This window comes from Mustelus asterias, chromosome 2 (genome assembly GCF_964213995.1).
Source record: "Mustelus asterias chromosome 2, sMusAst1.hap1.1, whole genome shotgun sequence".
Classification (NCBI taxonomy): domain Eukaryota; kingdom Metazoa; phylum Chordata; class Chondrichthyes; order Carcharhiniformes; family Triakidae; genus Mustelus; species Mustelus asterias.
In genome coordinates this window covers 46,781,282-46,799,629 of record NC_135802.1, presented here as the reverse complement: position 1 = coordinate 46,799,629, position 18,348 = coordinate 46,781,282, and the positions used below count along the sequence as shown (strand labels likewise).

The window sequence follows — 18,348 nt, the reverse complement described above, 5'->3', positions numbered from 1 at the left end:
GTAGGCATGGTTTGTTCTCACTGGAACGACAGAGGCTGAGGGGTGACCTGATAGAAGTCTACAAGATCACCTCACTATAAGAAGGATGTGGAAGCGCTGGAAAGAGTGCAGAGGAGATTTACCAGGATGCTGCCTGGTTTGGAGTGTCGGTCTTATGAGGAAAGGTTGAGGGAGCTAGGGCTGTTCTCTCTGGAGCGGAGGAGGCTGAGGGGAGACTTAATAGAGGTTTATAAAATGATGAAGGGGATAGATAGAGTGAACGTTCAAAGTCTATTTCCTCGGGTGGATGGAGCTATTACAAGGGGGCATAACTATAGGGTTCATGGTGGGAGATACAGGAAGGATATCAGAGGTAGGTTCTTTACGCAGAGAGTGGTTGGGGTGTGGAATGGACTGCCTGCAGTGATAGTGGAGTCAGACACTTTAGGAACATTTAAGCGGTTATTGGATAGGCACATGGAGCACACCAGGATGATAGGGAGTGGGATAGCTTGATCTTGGTTTCAGATAAAGCTCGGCACAACATCGTGGGCCGAAGGGCCTGTTCTGTGCTGTACTGTTCTATGTTCTATGTTCTACGGTTATGAGAGGCATGGACAGAGTGGATAATCAGAAGTTTTTTCCAGGATGGAAGAGTCAATTACTAGGGGGCACAGGTTTAAGGTGCGAGGGGCAAGGTTTAAAGGAGATGTACGAGGCACAGAGGGTGGTGGGTGCCTGGAACTCACTGCCAGGGAGGTAGTGAAAGCAGATGCGATAGTGACTTTTAAGGGGCGTCTTGACAAATACATGAATAGGATGGGAATGGAGGGATACGGTCCCCAGAAGGATAGGGGGTTTTAGTTCAGTCGGGTGCAGGCTCGGAGGGCCGAAGGACCTGTTCCTGTGCTGTAATTTTCTTTGTTGTTTCTTTGTACTTTTGCAGGGGGATGGAGCCAAGATGCAGCATAAGTTCTAGGGTAATTAGGGAAAAGGGCAAAGTGAAGAGAATAAAATATGTAATTGGAGGAGGACCAATTCAATGGTTGAGTAAAGACCTATCTCAGTTAAATTAGAATCAAAGAACAGTTCTGACGTAGGGTCATATTGGAAATGAAATATTAACTTTTTTTTCTCTCCAGAGAGGCTAAGCATGTCCGGCACTTCCTGTTTTGATTTCAGATTTTTAATATCTGTAGTATTTTGCTTTTATTTGATTGGAATCAAAGATTGTAGTGGAATAGCCTTTAAAGAGGAGATGGCTTGGGTACAGCTGAGGTATATTCCCATGAGGGGGCAAGGTAGGACAACCAAAGCCAGAGCTCTCTGGATGACAAAAGAGATAGAGTGACATGAAGCAGAAAAAGGGTGCCTATGACAGATATCACTTTCGCAATAAAAGTGCAAGGATTCGAATGGCTCCATTGGCCTTCTACCTCAAGGACTTGATCTTGTGGAAGAATTGAGATCGGATTATTTGCCCCAACAAAGCAATCGTTTGAATTTCCTAAAGATTTTATATGAACTTTATAAAAAATTTCTAAACCTTTATGTTATTTTAAGGGCGTTCTGATTTAAGTGCTACTTGCGGACTTAAATCTGGGTTTTAGCACGACTATCTGAAAAAAAAAACTCCTTATACAGTCAATGATCTAAGACATGTATTTAAACATAAATGTAAGCATAGAATAATTTCGCAAATTAGAAACATATTGGGCGGCAAGTGTAGAACTAACCACCCATTGAGACATTTTGAAACAGGCATACTTGTTCGATGATCACGAAGATAAACAAATCCTAAACTCAATGAATTGGTCTGAAGGTCTGATCTCACTCTCGTAAATGCAAAGGAACCAGCTCAGAATATTATTAGTCTCCAGATAGCCTTTTAAACAAGTTTCAACCAGATTATAATATCTCAGGTATTATGAGAATCTGAGAATCCTTCTGGTATGCTTTTCTCTATGCATGGTATGTTTTCTCTATGAATGGTATGCTTTCTCTATGAATGGTATGATTTGTCTGTATATTGTGCAGGAAACAATACTTTTCACTGTATACTAATATATGTGACAATAATAATCAAATCAAATCCAATCATGACGGGGAGTTGCCGGCGTTAGACTGGGATAGGCACAGTAAGTAGTCTCACAACACCAGGTCCAACAGGTATATTTGGTAGCACGAACTTTCGGAACACTGCCCCTTGATCAGGTGAGTGAAGAGTTCAGTTTACAAATGGCATATATAGACACAAACTCAATTACAAGATAATGGTTGGAATGCGAGTCTGAACAGGTAATCAAGTCTTAAAGGTACAGACAATGTGAGTGGAGAGAGGGTTAAGCACAGGTTAAAGAGATGTGAATTGTCTCCAACCAGGACAGTTAGTGAGATTTTGAAAGCTCAGGCAAGTCGTGGGGGTTACAGATAGTGTGACATGAACCCAAGATCCCGGTTGAGGCCGTCCTCATGTGTGCGGAACTTGGCTATCAGTCTCTGCTCAGCGACTCTGCATTGTCGTGTGTCGTGCAGGCTGCCTTGGAGAATGCTTACCCGAAGATCAGAGGCTGAATGCCCGTGACTGCTGAAATGTTCCCCAACAGGAAGAGAACACTCTTGCCTGGTGATTGTCGAGCGGTGTTCATTCATCCGTTGTCATAGCGTCTGCATGGTTTCCCCAATGTACCATGCCTCGGGACATCCTTTCCTGCAGCGTATCAGGTAGACAACGTTGGCCGAGTTGCAAGAGTATGAACCGTGTACCTGGTGAATGGTGTTCTCATGTGAGGTGATGGCATCCGTGTCGATGATCCACATGTCTTGCAGAGGTTGCTGTGGCAGGGTTGTGTGGTGCCGTGGTCACTGTTCTCCTGAAGGGTGGGTAGCTTGCTGCGGACAATGGTCTGTTTGAGGTTGTGCGGTTGTTTGAAGGCAAGTAGTGGAGATGTGGGGATGGCCTTGGCGAGATGTTCGTTTTCATCGATGACATGTTGAAGTCTCCGGAGAAGATGTCGTAGCTTCTCCGCTCTGGGGAAGTACTGAATGACGAAGGGTACTCTGTCCACCGTGACCCGTGTTTGTCTTCTGAGGAGGTCAGTGCGGTTTTTCACTGTGGCGCGTCGGAACTGTCGATCGATGAGTTGAGCGCCATATCCTGTTCTTACGAGGGCATCTTTCAGCGTCTGTAAACGTCTGTTGCGATCCTCCTCATCTGAGCAGATCCTGTGTATACGGAGGGCTTGTCCGTAGGGGATGGCTTCTTTAACATGTTTAGGGTGGAAGCTGGAGATGTTACCAAATCAAATCAAACCAATATTGCACCTCTCCACCTAAGCGTGTACAGAGATGGGGCTCACACGTTACAATATACATTCTAAATTATGTAGGAACTTATTAAGGAACCAAACATGCAATTCACAGTTTGACGAGATAGTCAATGCAGCATTAATCGTTTTCAGAAAAGATAGAAAATACAATTTTACTTTGAGCATAGAACCAAATATTGTTCCAGCAAAAATATTTAAGTAGGATATCCATCAATTATAAAAATAGCATTTATCTTAAATCTCCAAATAGAAGATTATGGATCCTGCATCTCCCAGTTAATAGAAGAATTATCATCACCAAATCCCAATAGTTGCGCCTTTGCTGAGAGACACTGAAGTGAATCATGCAGATATAAAAATCCAATGTCTGCTTCCAATATTTATAACGTTTCTCAAGTTGTAGACTTAATTCTTACATACAGGGAATGTACCTCAATTATAAGTGAGTCCACCTCCTTTTAATTTCAAAATAAGGTTGTATTACTATTCAATTCCAGGCAAGATCTGGTCCTCTTTGATTTCTAAGAAAGCCAATATAGAAGCATGCTGCGGGGCTCATGATGGTCACATTGTCAGGTGGTGGCATAATATTAATACCACGGGACTTGCAATGCAGAGGTACTGGATTGCTCAGTGACAAGGGTTAAAATTCCACCGTGGCAACTAGTAGAATTAATATATGTGGATTTAAAAGCTGATCCCAGTAATGGTAACCATGAAATTATCGTTGATTGTAGTATCATAGAATCTCTACAGTGCAGACGGAGACCATTCGGCCCATCGAGTCTGCACCAATCACAATCCCACCCAGGCCCAATTCCCATAAACCCTCATATTTACCCTGCTAGTCCCCCTGACACTAGGGTTAATTTAGCTCGGCCAATCCACCTAACCTACACATCTTTGGAGTGTGGGAAGGAACCGGAGCACCCGGAGGAAGCTCATGCAGATACGAGGAGAATTTACAAATTTCACACAGACAGTGACCCGAGGCCGGAATTGAACCCGGGTCCCTGGCGCTGTGAGGCAGCAGTGCTAACCACTGTACCACCATGCTGCCCAAAATCCTATCTGATTGACTAATGTCCTTCTGGGTAAGGAAATCTGCCATTCTTATCTGATGTGAATCAGAACTTCCGCAATTCTAAATTGCCCTCTGAAGTAGCCTAGCGAGCCATTCAGTTGGACCAAACTACTAAAGTCAAAAAGAAATGAAACTTGAGGGATCACCCAGCAGAAATGACAGCTGCATACAGAGCCCTATCAACCCTACAAAGTTCACCTTATTAACATCTGGGGGCTTACGTCAAAATTGAGATAGTTGTCTTGCAGGCCAGACAAGCAACAGCCTGACATAGTCACACTCATGGAGACATACCTTACAGATAGTATCCCAGACACCACCATCACTATTTCTGGATATGTCCTGTCCCTCGACAGAGCAAACCCACCGAAGGGAGCAGCACAGTGGTATACCATTGGGGGGAAGTTACTCTGCACGTCCTCAGCATCAACTCTGGATCCCATGAAGTCTCATGGCATCAGGTCAAACAAGGGCAAGGAAAACTCCTACTAATTACCACTTAACACATCCCATCATAGAACATATAGAACATAGAACATAGAAAGCCACAGCACAAACAGGCCCTTCGGCCCACAAGTTGTGCTGATCATATCCCTACCTCTAGGCCTATCTATAGCCCTCAATCCCATTAAATCCCATGTACTCATCCAGAAGTCTCTTAAAAGACCCCAACGAGTTTGCCTCCACCACCACCGACGTCAGCCGATTCCACTCACCCACCACCCTCTGAGTGAAAAACTTACCCCTGACATCTCCTCTGTACCTACCCCCCAGCACCTTAAACCTGTGTCCTCTCGTAGCAACCATTTCAGCCCTTGGAAATAGCCTCTGAGAGTCTACCCTATCCAGACCTCTCAACATCTTGTAAACCTCTATCAGGTCACCTCTCATCCTTCGTCTCTCCAGGGAGAAGAGACCAAGCTCCCTCAACCTATCCTCATAAGGCATGCCCCCCAATCCAGGCAACATCCTTGTAAATCTCCTCTGCACCCTTTCAATGGCTTCAACATCTTTCCTGTAATGAGGTGACCAGAACTGCGCGCAGTACTCCAAGTGGGGTCTAACCAGGGTCCTATAAAGCTGCAGCATTATCTCCCGACTCCTAAACTCAATCCCTCGATTAATGAAGGCTAGTACGCCGTACGCCTTCTTGACCGCATCCTCCACCTGCGAGGCCGATTTAAGAGTCCTATGGACCCGGACCCCAAGGTCCTTCTGATCCTCTACACTGCTAAGAATGGTACCCTTCATATTATACTGCTGCTTCATCCCATTGGATCTGCCAAAATGGATCACTACACACTTATCCGGGTTGAAGTCCATCTGCCACTTCTCCGCCCAGTCTTGCATTCTATCTATGTCTCGCTGCAACTTCTGACATCCCTCCAAACTATCCACAACACCACCTACCTTGGTGTCGTCAGCAAACTTACCAACCCATCCCTCCACTTCCTCATCCAGGTCATTTATGAAAATGACAAACAGCAAGGGTCCCAGAACAGATCCCTGGGGCACTCCACTGGTCACTGACCTCCATGCAGAGAAAGACCCCTCCACAGCCACTCTCTGCCTTCTGCAGGCAAGCCAGTTCTGGATCCACAAGGCAACAGTCCCTTGGATCCCATGCCCTCTCACTTTCTCAAGAAGTCTTGCATGGGGACCTTATCGAACGCCTATCGTGAAGGAGATAGAATTATGATCGCTATCCCCAAGATGCTCACCCACCGAGAGATCCTCCACCTGTCCAAGTTCATTAGCCAGCACCAGATCAAGTACAGCCTCTCCTCTAGTAGGCTTATCCACATACTGTGTCAGGAAACTCTCCTGGACACACCTAACAAACTCCTCTCCATCCAAACCCCTAGCCCTAGGGATATTCCAATCTATGTTTGGGAAATTAAAATCTCCCATCACGACAACTCTGTTATTCCTACATCTCTCCAGGATCTGTTTCCCCATCTGCTCCTCAACATCTCTGTTACTATTGGGCGGCCTATAGAAAACACCCAGCAAAGTTACCAACCCCTTCCTGTTCCTAACCTCCACCCACAGAGACTCCGTAGTCAATCCCTCCACGGCGTCCACCTTCTCTACAGCCGTGACACTATCCCTGATCAACAGTGCCACTCCCCCCCCTCTCTTGCCTCCCTCCCTGTCCTTCCTGAAACATCTAAAACCCGGCACCTGAAGCACCCAGTCCTGTCCCTGAGACATCCAAGTCTCCGTAATGGCCACCACATCACAATTCGAAGCAGCAATCCACGCTCTAAGCTCATCCACTTTATTCACTACACTCCTGGCATTAAAATAGACACATCTCAGACCTTCAGCCTGAGCACTTCCCTTCTCCATCACTCGTCTAACCTCCCTCTTACCCTGTCTACATTCCTTATCTATTTGCGAGCTAACCTCCTCGCTCTCAGTCCCCTCATTTCGATTCCCTCCCCCCAACCTTTCTAGTTTAAAGTCTCTCCAGTAGCCTTAGCCAACCTTCCCGCCAGGATATTGGTCCCCCTGGGATTCAAGTGCCACCCGCCTTTTTTAAACAGGTCACACCTGCCCCTAAAGAGGTCCCAATGATCCAAGTACCCAAATCCTTGTCCCTTACTCCAGTCCCTCAGCCACGCATTCATTCTCCACCGATTCCTGTTCTCACTCTCCCACGGCACAGGCAGCAATCCCGAGATTACTACCTTTGCATTCCTCTTTCTCAGCTGTCTACCTAACTCCCTATATTCTCTTTTCATGACCCCTTCCCTCTTCCTACCTATGTCAGCAGTACCTATATGCATCACGACCTTCGGCTCCTCTCCCTCCTCCTTCAGGATTTCTGGGACTCGACCAGAGACATCCCGGACCCCTGCACCAGGGAGGCAAACCACCATCCGAGAGTCCCGTCTGTGTCCGCAAAAATGCCTATCTGACCCCCTCACCGTAGAGTCCCCAATTAGCACTACCCTCCTTTCCTTACCCTTTTGCACTACTGGGCCAGGCTCAGCTCCAGAGACACTGCCACCGCTGCTTCCCCCAGGTGGGCTGTCCTCCCCAGTAGTACTCAGACAGGAGTACTTATTATTAAGGGGCACATCCACCGGGGTGCTCACCATCAACCGAGCTTTCTCCTTCCTCACTGTTACCCAGTTACCCTCCTCCCGTGGTCCCGGTGTGACCACCTGCCGATAGCTCCTGTCAATGACCTCCTCACTATCCCTAACCCGGCGAAGGTCCTCGAGCTGCAATTCCAGTTCCCTAACATGGTCCCTTAGGAACCGCAGCTCAACACACCCATCAGCTGTTGAATCAATACTACTCCGTGTTAAACAACAATTAAAAGAAGCAGAGAGGGTGGGGACTTTATTTCCCATCACCAAGAATTGCTCCAGAATACCTCTACTGATGGAGAAGTACAAACCTGCTAGACTGGGCCTGCAGCAGGTGGTGAGGGAACCAACAAGAGGGAAAAAACTTTTTTGACCTCATCCTCACAAATCTAAAGTCCAAAGATGTGCGGGTTAGGTTGATTGGCCATTCTAAAATTCCCCCTTAGTGTCCTGAGATGCGTAGGTTAGAGGGATTCGCGGATAGATATGGGGGTAGGGCCTGGGTGGGATTGTGGTCGGTGCAGACTCGATGTGCCAAATGGCCTCTTTCTGCACTGTAGGGATTCTATGATTCTAACTGGCACAGATGCTTCTGTCCACACCAGTACTGGTAGGAATGACCATTGTGCAGTCTTTGAGGAAACAAAATCTCATTTTTTTACTAAGGATACCCTCCATTGTGTGGCACATCATCATGCCAAATGGGCTAGATTTAAAAATGATTCACCAGCTCAAAACAAGGGCACAGAGTGTACTGTGGGTGAGGGGACTTCAATATCCATCACTAAGAGCGACAGGGTAGATCCGTTACTAACTGAGCTGATTGAGTCCTGAATGATATGTCTGCTAGACTGGGACTGTGGTAGGTGGTGAAACAACCATGGTCACCATCCCCATGAAGAACTGCTGAACTTGAATTGGCTCTTCCTAGACGGTGATGAGGAAGAATCATTTGCAGTACTGAGTGATCTCTCAGAGATTGAGGTCCGAGAGAATAATTAATCATTCCCATTGATAGATGAACCTTCTGAAGGTTTTGTTGTCTCTTTAAAAGAATGTGTTGTGCTTTTAGTAGCTGAGCTGCATTCAGATCTTAGTTCCATTGAATCTACCGATGTATTGACTACTTTACCTTCTGTCATCAATGAACAGTCTTCCACAGAGAATGCTTGCCTGAGTTAGAGTCCATCGAGGATCAGACTGCTGAAGACCTGGTACCCATACTTCAGTTCCAACCAAAAGACAGAGCTAGTGGTCAGCACAGAAGTTGTGGGAGAATCTTTAGCCTTTTTGAAGCTGAAGAAATCTGTACATCAGCCTTGTTCTAGAGTTGATTGGCCACAGGAAATTTCTCTCATTACAGAATATGGATTGCTGTCTCCATATTCTCAGCAATTTTTCCCATTACCCGTAGTGGAACAACCTCACACAGAGGGAAGTGTGGCTCTCTTACCACTGTCAAGAGAAAGAAGACAGTCTTTCTGAAAAGTTGGATAATCATCTCTTTTTCTTTTCCTGACAGTCTTACAGGAAATTGTTCTTTTTTCCTTTGTTATATAAGTTCATTGAAATCTCAGATCTTCAATGCCCTTTCAGTCTTTGATGCAGCAGTTGATGATGCAACTGTGATGGTCTTGCCAAGAGTTGAAGATCATTTCTCTTCAAATATTTCTTCCCGGAATCTTTTGAAGGAGCAACACGTTCCACAGAGTGTCCTGAATTCTTCTCTTCTCGTCCCATAGCGTCCAGAGGTCCATTCTCTTCAGTTTTCTCTTTTGGATCAGTTATTCATTGAGAAGTGTTTGATGGCATTGCAGTTCAGTCATTCTGCAACCTACACTCAATTTCCCAGCAATGTTGCTGAAGGGTTGTCCTATTCTTCAGATGATGGTGTCCTTCCAGCAGAGTTGTTAATGAACTGTCATCTCAGAACAAGACTGAGCCTCATGCTTCCAAATTTGCCTGGGAGTGTAGAGGCCCGCCTAAGCAGTCAGAAGACAAACCTTGATTCATAGAATCCCTACAGTGCAGAAGGATGCCATTCAGCCCATTGAGTCTGTATCCACCGCAATCCCACACAGGCCCTATCCCTATTATCCTACTTATTTACCCTACTAACCCCCTGATACTAAGGATCAATTTAGCATGGCCAATCAACCTAACCCTCACATCTTTGGACTGTGGGAGGAAACCGGAGCACCCGGAGGAAACCCACGCAGACGCAGAGAGAATGTGCAAACTCCACGCAGATAGTGACCCAAGTCAGGAATCGAACCTGGGTCCCTGGTGCTGTGAGGCAGCAGTGCTAATCACTGTGCCACCCATATTCATGTAGGTCAACACGGTCGTTTTCAGTGGATACAGCTGTGTATGTGAGGAATTTTGGAAGTGGGTTGAGTTGAGTCCCTGGAGGGCGGTGTATCCTGTCTTATCGAGTGTGTGTAGAAGGAAGGATCATTCAGAAACACGTAGACCATTTGAGAAAGCAAGAGTTGTGTCAGCAGCCAGTATGGCCATCAGGAGCTATATTGGTATCTGGGAATGTTGTCGACTATCCAAGCATTGCAGAACCTGGTCTTCTTGTGACAGGCAGAAACGACATCTCCATGGAAACAGATCGAACTGAATTGCCTGCACCTGAAGAGGCACCTGTCATTGTGGTTTTCGGCTGACAGCAATCCTGTGGAAATGCCCCTGATGGAGGAATAACACCGCTCCACAAGGATTCAGAAATCCCCTGAAAGACTTAATTTATAATTGACTGAATTCTTGTACTGAATGTTTAATTATCTTAGACTGTGTAAATTGAGTATTGACATTTGTATAAAAGCACTCAGAGGGGAAGGGATGTTGTGATTGTCTCTTTAAGGAACCATTAGCAGAGAAAGTGTCACATGACCCTGGGAACCAATCAAGGAGCAGGGTAGGGATCACCCTGGTGAGCTCAGGTTTCCGTTCTAGAATCTTTTCAGGAGCTGACTGGTAGCTATGAGGCGACAAGCCTCTGCATTACAGTTATATGTAAATAAACATTGCAGTTTTAGTTTTTTTTATAATATCATACAGAACAGAAGGAGGCCATTTGGCCCATTGAGTCTGCACTGACTGTCTGATAGAACATCTTACCTAGGCCCCATCCCCATAACTCCACATCTTTTCCCCGCTCATCCCCCAAACCTGCGAATCCCTGGACACTAAGGGACAATTTAGCATGGCCAATCCACCTAACTTGCACATCTTTGGACTGTGGAAGGAACCTGGAGCAACTGAAGGAAACCCACACAGACATGGGGAGAATGTGCAAGCTCCACACTGACAGTTGCCCATGGCCAGAATCGAACCCGGGGCCCTGGCACTGTGAGGCAGCAGTGCTAACCACTGTGCCACTGTGCTGCTGTTATTTGCCTAACTGGTGAACAGGAACTATTACAATTGGCTTTGCCAATAATGCCTTGTTCACATCCATGAACAACTTAAAAAAACATTAATGCAGCATTTGTTTTGCTGCCAATGTCCGCCCCCATCTCAATGGCAGGATGACAGTACAAGCAAAGCTGTGCCTTTACCTTCAGATGATACGTGGTTTAAAAAGTTAAGACATGTGAGTGTAAGGGGAATATCATGTTTAGATAGAAGGATGGTTCGAGGGAAGAAAGAAGAGTGTAGGATAAATTATATTTTTCAGGTTGTGCCTGGTGGATTTTGTTTCTCACATATAACTGATCTGGACATAGGCAGAGAGGAAATAACAGCTACCAGAAGGACGTGGAAGTTTTGGAGAGAGTACAAAGGGAGTTCGCTCGGATGTTGCCTGGCCTCGAGGGTATTGGCTATGAGGAGAGGTTGAGTAAGCTCAGATTGTTTTCACTGAAAAGACGGAGGCTGAGGGGAGACTTGATAGAGGTTGATAGGGGTCTACAAAATTATGAGAGGCATAGACAGGGTGGATAGTCAGAGGCTTTTTCCAAGGGTGGACGTGTCAATTACAAGGCAGCACAGGTTAAAAATGAGAGGGGGAAAGTTTAAGGGAGATGTGTAGGAGACATTTTTCATGCAGAGAGTGGTGGGTGCCTGGAGCGCGCTGCCACAGAGGTGGTGGAAGCAGGCACATTAGCAACATTTATGAGGCATCTGGATGGGTATGTGAATAGGAAGGGAATACGGGATATGGACCGAGTAAGAGCAGAAGGTTTTCTTTAGCTTAGTTAGGACATCATGATCGGCACGGGCTTGGAGGGCCAAAGGGCCTGTTCCTGTGCTGTACTTTGTTCTATTGTACTTTTCTTTGTTCTATTTGTCATTGATATCAAACTTGGGGTACAGTACACTGTGAGAAAGCGTGCCAGAGAACATAAACAGATCGGGCAGATTCAGAGAAAAATTAAGTAGAATATTTTACAGAAAATGAAGTATATACCCTGATTAATAAGATCCATATCACAGCAGAAAATGTGAGAGATGTAACATAGCCCAGTGAGAATGCAGAAGGAAAAAGAATCATAAAAAGGCAAAGGGTTCTTGGATCCACAAAGAGGATGGTATCTCGTTAAAACAAAAAGCAAGACTGAGTTTGTACACCATGTTGGTTAGGTTAGATTGGAATACGGCACGCGTTTCTGCACTCATCATTGTAGGGAAAATATGAAAATGATGGAGAGGATGCAGCAAAGATTCACTAGAATTATGATATTAGGAAAATATTGAGAATTATAGATTCTTTCAACTGAACAAGGAAATGAAGAAGTGTTCTCATGGAGATTCTGAAAATGTTAAAAGATATTGAGCAGGTAAACAGTGAAAGATTGTTTTTGCTGGTGGCGAAATTAATAACAGGGAGACATAAATCCAGATTATCACTCGAAGAATGAGGCAAATGTTAGAAAGATTTCTTTTTGCAGTGTATTGCTGGAACGTGGAATGTTTTAACACAAAGTGGATTTGAAGAAGACTTGATTTTGTGCCTGGAAAAAAGTTGGGGGAGGATATCGTGAGTGCAATTTGCAGCCATTTCTTGTGAAGTAGGGTGACCCGGGTGAGCTGCAGGCAGCAAAATGCCATTAGGTGGAGGCTTTGGGCTGTGGAAACAGGTGATCTAAAATAACCTGCAGCAACTGAGAAGTGAAAGGATGGATGTTAATTTTATGCGATGGTGTGAAATGGATGCTGGCAAATCCATTTTACATTGCTTCTGATTTTCATTTATTTTTGATGATCAGGTACGGTAATCTGGAACAGGGCCCTTGTATCAGTGGGGCAAGGAGATATGTTCTGGGATTGTCTTACAGCATCCTATTCATGTTATTTTTGCCCCTTTTACTCGTCTGCTTGCTGCCCATGGACACTTTCATGACACTCCAGGGCCACCATAAGATCTCTTTGTACAGCAAAGCTCCGCAGGATGTAACAGATAGCCATGATCCTTCAGACAATGGACAGAATAGAAACACTGCACCTGGCCCAGGAGCAATGGAGCCAATGGTAACAGTTCTGACTTTTTCGGTAAGACCTGGGGTCCAGCATTTCCTCTGGCTTACAAAAATCCAAGTGTGAACAAGGGCTTCAAGCATCTCCTATCCTGTCTGCACTCTGTTCTCTGAGTGGCATTGGCTCTGGCAAAATGTGCATGATACCCACTTTCAGGATTTCAGGGAGGCCTGCTCCCCTGATTTTCTCTCTCAACAAGTGCCACAGTTGGTACAGACATCCAAGACTGCTCCAAGTCCAAGTGGTTTGACACAGCCAGAGCTGCTTGATGTAGCCCATCACTGTACTGTCAAGTGGCCTATGTCGAATTTCAATAGCTTTTCCCCTCCCAAGCCTGAGCCTCTGAGAAGCTGACACAAAGAGATATTGGGATAGGGTCACAAGCAACCACGGCCGACAGTAGGTGTTTGTCCAGGGATGGATTGTGTTTATTCATGATCATTGTAACCATTTGCCAAATCAAGACAGTAACACAGTGAAACAGTGAGGTAAACTGATTTTGTTCTGATGCTCTGGGGCAGAGGAACTCTTCAGGAGAATCTCTCCTCAATACTTTTCAGTGTTCCAGCTGTGGCCGCTCACCGCACCCTTCCTCTGCATCCTTCCTTTCCTACACTCCTTGTTTCTGTAACTGCCCCTTCCCCACCCCATTGACCCACCAACATACGCTTCTTCCACCTCTCCACTGCTAACCAGCCCCCACCCCTCACCTCGTCAGGAACAGTTCCTCTGCAACTCTGCTGGCGTTCCATGTGATTTTTGGCCCCGGTCCCACCAGTCGTAATGATATTTCTGCTGGCTTCAGGAGGGAGTCTGATTTGAAATGGAATCTTTGGGATTAAAACGGTTCAAGTCTCTTGTCAATGCTGTTGTGTGAACTTGTTGCCCATCCTACCCATGCTGTACTTACACCCCAAACTAAAATTAAGCATCTAGTTTTACAGAACAGCACTAAGCAAAAACCTTAGCAGCACCTCCTGAAGGGAGGCAAGGCTTAATGGTATTATCACGAGGCTATTAATCCAGAAACTCAGCTAATGTTTTGGGGACCAGAGTTCGAATCTTGCCACAGCAGATGGTGAATTTGAATTCAATAAAAAATATCTATAATTAAGAATCTAATTATGACAATGAAACTATTGTTGATTGTTACAAAAACCCATCTGGTTCACTAATGTCCTTTAGGGAAGGAAATCTGCCATCCTTACCTGGTCTGGCCTACATGTGACTCAGGAGTCACAACAATGCAGTTGACTCTCATCTGTCCTTGGACAACTAGGGATGGACAATAAATGCTGGCCAGCCAGCGGCACTCATGTCCCATAAATGAATTTTAAAAACCCTACACATGGAAACACCTCCAAAATGGAGCTCTTAGGTGCAGAAAACTCCTGTTAGTATGTTGAAATAATTTAAAGGTCAGAATGAATGTGTAACCATAGACTCTCAATTGGTTAATCCGTACATGAAATTTGTGAGCTTTTGCTATTAATTAGTAACAGGAATGTTATGAGCACATAAGGGTCTGCATGGATTAGCTAAAAGCAGCTTTTGAGTATTAGGCTGAGGTTCCAATCAATTTTTCTTGACTCTTTGCCATTTTATTTCCGCTGTTCAGGGTTGTCCCAGAACAATCTCCAATGTAAACAGCAGGGCACTAATAAGGCACTGTAAACTTTGCAACCAAGGAATAATACAATGTCAGTCTCTCTGTAAGAATTTGATCAGACATGGATGTTCCCTTGTGCCCCTTCAAAATGGATTTGGAAGGCAAATGGCACAATGCTAACATAGAAGGCAGGATATTGCATTAAATATTCAGTTGCATATTTTTGCATGCGTTCTGCAGTTTTAATAAAGATTTGACATGAAATGTAATTCAGTTCTCCAGTATGTAAGATGTACCTGGTCAAAAGTCATTAATTGGGCAAAAATTTGTCAAAGACCTTTTCTTTCAACTTTGCAGTTTTGACTACATTCATTACGCACCAAGCTGTTGATTGGAAAATCTTTCTTCAGCTGTAACGTAGGCACTGTCACCATTATGAGAAATATGCAGTAGATAGAAGATATGGCTCAGAAATAATGCGTTCTCCAACCTTTTCTAACCTCAAATAGCAATTGGAGTCTTAAGGTCCTAATTTGCATTTGAAAAGTCGCTTACACCCTGAAACAACCAGGTACTTCAGACACTTTGAAAAGGTGGCCATCCTATTGGACTGAAGGAGTGATAGGCTCCCAAGATGGGCTTGTCATTACTCCATTAATGCCAGGGGGAGACGGCGGTATTGTCACTGGACTAGCAATCCAGACATCCAGGGTAATGCTCTGGGGACCTGGGTTTGGGTCGCACCACAGTGGATGGAGCAATTTGAATTCAATGAAATGTTTATTGATTAAACCACCATTGTAACAACCAATCTGGTTCAATAATGTACATTAGGGAAGGAAATCTGCCACCTTCACTGCAGTGTGAAGTCACTACTTGTGACTAATAAACAAACTTTAACTACCTTACCTAGTCTGGCCTACATGTGACTCCAGACCCACAGCTATGTAATTCACTCTTAAGTGACCTCATTTCACTCAGTTCTAAAGATCCTCATCATGACCCCCATGACAAGATATGGCCCCAATGGTCCCCTATAGCTCCAAAGGTCCCTATAGCTCTCATTCCTCCCACGCCAAGGTATACCCCCAAACCCTATGGCCCCCTAAGACCCCCATAGGGCTATATCCCCAGAGTCTGGGACATCTGCTGTGGGCTATAGGGGAATGGCTTTGGGAGGAGGAGGATCCCTTTGTCATAGTCCACATACCAATGGGCATGGTACCAATGACATAGGTAGGAATAGGAAAGCAGTTCTGCATAAAGAGTATGAGCATCTAGGAGCTAAATAATCTGAGCTATGAGAAAATTTCAGTGGGGAATTAAGATCAGTGAGTTAAATGCGTGTCTCAAAGATTGGTGTGGGAGGATTGGGTTTTGATTCATGGGGCACTGGCACCAGTATTGGGAAAGTTGGGAGATGTTTCAACCAGGAAATGGGTTCCTGGGCCCTCAGCCAAACGTCATTATGCATTTGTGATTGAGAGCCCAGACATTTGTAAGCGTACTGAAACACCTGTGCCCCAGGAAAATCATTGCTTGATTGACAGCTCTTGCTCTCTGATCTATGCTGTCAATGTCACAATGTTCATTCACACAGGATAAAGAAGTTTGAAGTCCTAGCAGTTTCTGTTTTAATAATTTAAAGGGTCTGGTTGATTGACAATTTTATTTGGCTACAGTACAAAAGTGCTTATTTGAAGAATGTGGAAAGTTATCGATGATGACTATTCTGTTATCCTACTATCACTATAGGGTTCATTTTTCCTATATGCTTATAGTGGGTGAATGGACATGGAAGTGTCACATTTTGGCATTGGGAAAATGAGGGGGCACATGAATTGTTTGGTAGTGCATGCAAAGGCAAGGGGTCATGACGGACCATAGGGGAATGGCTTGAGGTGGCATGGATTAGGCATGGGGATCATATGGGTGTGTGAAAGATGAAGGCTAGAGGGCCTTCCTGTTTTTATTATAACTGGGGCAAAGCCCCATAACACTGAGATGGACCTTTTAAACAGACCGCCCCCACACCACACAGGACCTGTGGGTGCCTCCAAACATTTTTCCAGGTTGGCTCATCTGACCGCAGCCCGCACCCACTGCCCCACATAGAAAACGCCGTCCTTGTGGGTGCCTTTTCCTGAGGTGGGCATGCCAAATATGGAATTTTCCAGACTCCCACTACCTGCCTCAAGGGTAAAAGCCCAGCCCATGGTTTCCGATTGATGACCTTTCATCAGAACAATTTCTCTTTCCTCTCACAGGACCACTTCCGCCTCGGCCAGTGACCTGTTCCCCAGATGCATTTCAGTGTCTGAATGGGAAGGAATGCATTCATCCACCATGGAGATGTGACGGTGAAGAAGACTGCACAGATGGAAGCGACGAATCAAACTGCTCAACTATGGTTCCAGGCACCCTGCCTCCTCAGGGTCAATGTGGAGATAAAGAATACCGATGCACGGATGAAGAATGTATTCCATCGTTGCTCCGATGTGATGGAGTTCCAGACTGTTCTTCCAACGAAGATGAATTTGGCTGTTGTAAGTTCCAATTATTTGTCCCTAATGATGTAGTTTATAGTCACCATGCAAATGTTGCTACTAAATTTCTGCTTTCTTTCAATTATATTAACAGCAACCTGGCAATGAAAACATTGGGCAAGATTTTCCAGTCACGCTCGCCTCAAAACCGGAAAATCCTGCCCAAGGTCAACGGATTTTTTGCATTTTTCATGTCCAACCCGCTACAATTCCCATGGCAGGCAGGGTGGGAAAATTCCACCCATTGTCTCAGAAATTTACTGAGTACAAGGAATGATCCTGTGTTTGAATGAGTAGGTGCACCCGATATTAAATGAGACAGGAAAGCTGTGGATGGTCTTTGCAGGAAGTTGGCTGCAGTCTGAATTCGATGCCCTGTAGTTCTCAGGCCATGAAAGGGGAAGGGGATACAATCAGGAGTGGTTCAGGGTAACCAGAAAAGGAGACAAATTTTGTTCTTTGACCATATAGTACTGATATCCCTTTCATTTTTATCTGAAGAATTCTTCGATTCCAGGGTAAGAGGAGTGGGAAAACTAGCTCAAAATATAAAAAATGGTAGTAAAAGTTTTTACAAGTATATAAAAAGGAATAGAGTGGCTAGAGTGAATGTTGGACCCTTGGAAGATGAGAGGGGGGTTTAATAGTGGAAAACGAGGAAATGGCTGAGACGTTAAATAAGTTCTTTGTGTCGGTCTTCACGGTGGAAGACACAAATAGTTTGCCGAATATTAGAGATCGAGAGTTGGTGGGAGGGGAGGTCCTTAATACAATTACTGTTACTAAGGAGGTGGTGCTTGGTAGACTAATAGGACTGAAGGTAGACAAGTCCCCGGGCCCGGATGGAATGCATCCCAGGGTACTGAAAGAAATGGCTGAGGTAATAGCAGATGCGTTAGTAGTAATTTATCAAAATTCGCTGGACTCTGGGGTAGTGCCGGCTGACTGGAAAACAGCTACTGTTACGCCGCTGTTTAAAAAAGGAAGTAGACAAAAGGCGGGTAACTACAGGCCGGTTAGCTTAATGTCCGTAGTTGGAAAGATGCTAGAGTCCATTATTAAAGAGGAAATAAGAGCACCTGAATAAGAATGGTTCGATCAAGCAGACGCAGCATGGATTCATGAAGGGAAAGTCGTGTTTGACGAATCTACTGGACTTTTATGAAGATGTCACTAGTGCGGTTGACAGAGGGAAACCGGTGGATGTGGTGTTTTT

General features: G+C 45.1%; 1 protein-coding gene across 1 annotated transcript in view; it reads left to right on the top strand.

Moving 5' to 3' along the window:
• The window catches only part of malrd1 (MAM and LDL receptor class A domain containing 1), a 272,050-nt gene that overhangs the window by 183,595 nt on the left and 70,107 nt on the right, over positions 1 to 18,348 (top strand). The window contains exon 22 of the mRNA XM_078200291.1: positions 16,854 to 17,132. Within this exon, the coding sequence (XP_078056417.1) occupies positions 16,854 to 17,132 (279 nt within the window). The remainder of the gene's footprint in view (positions 1 to 16,853; positions 17,133 to 18,348) is intronic.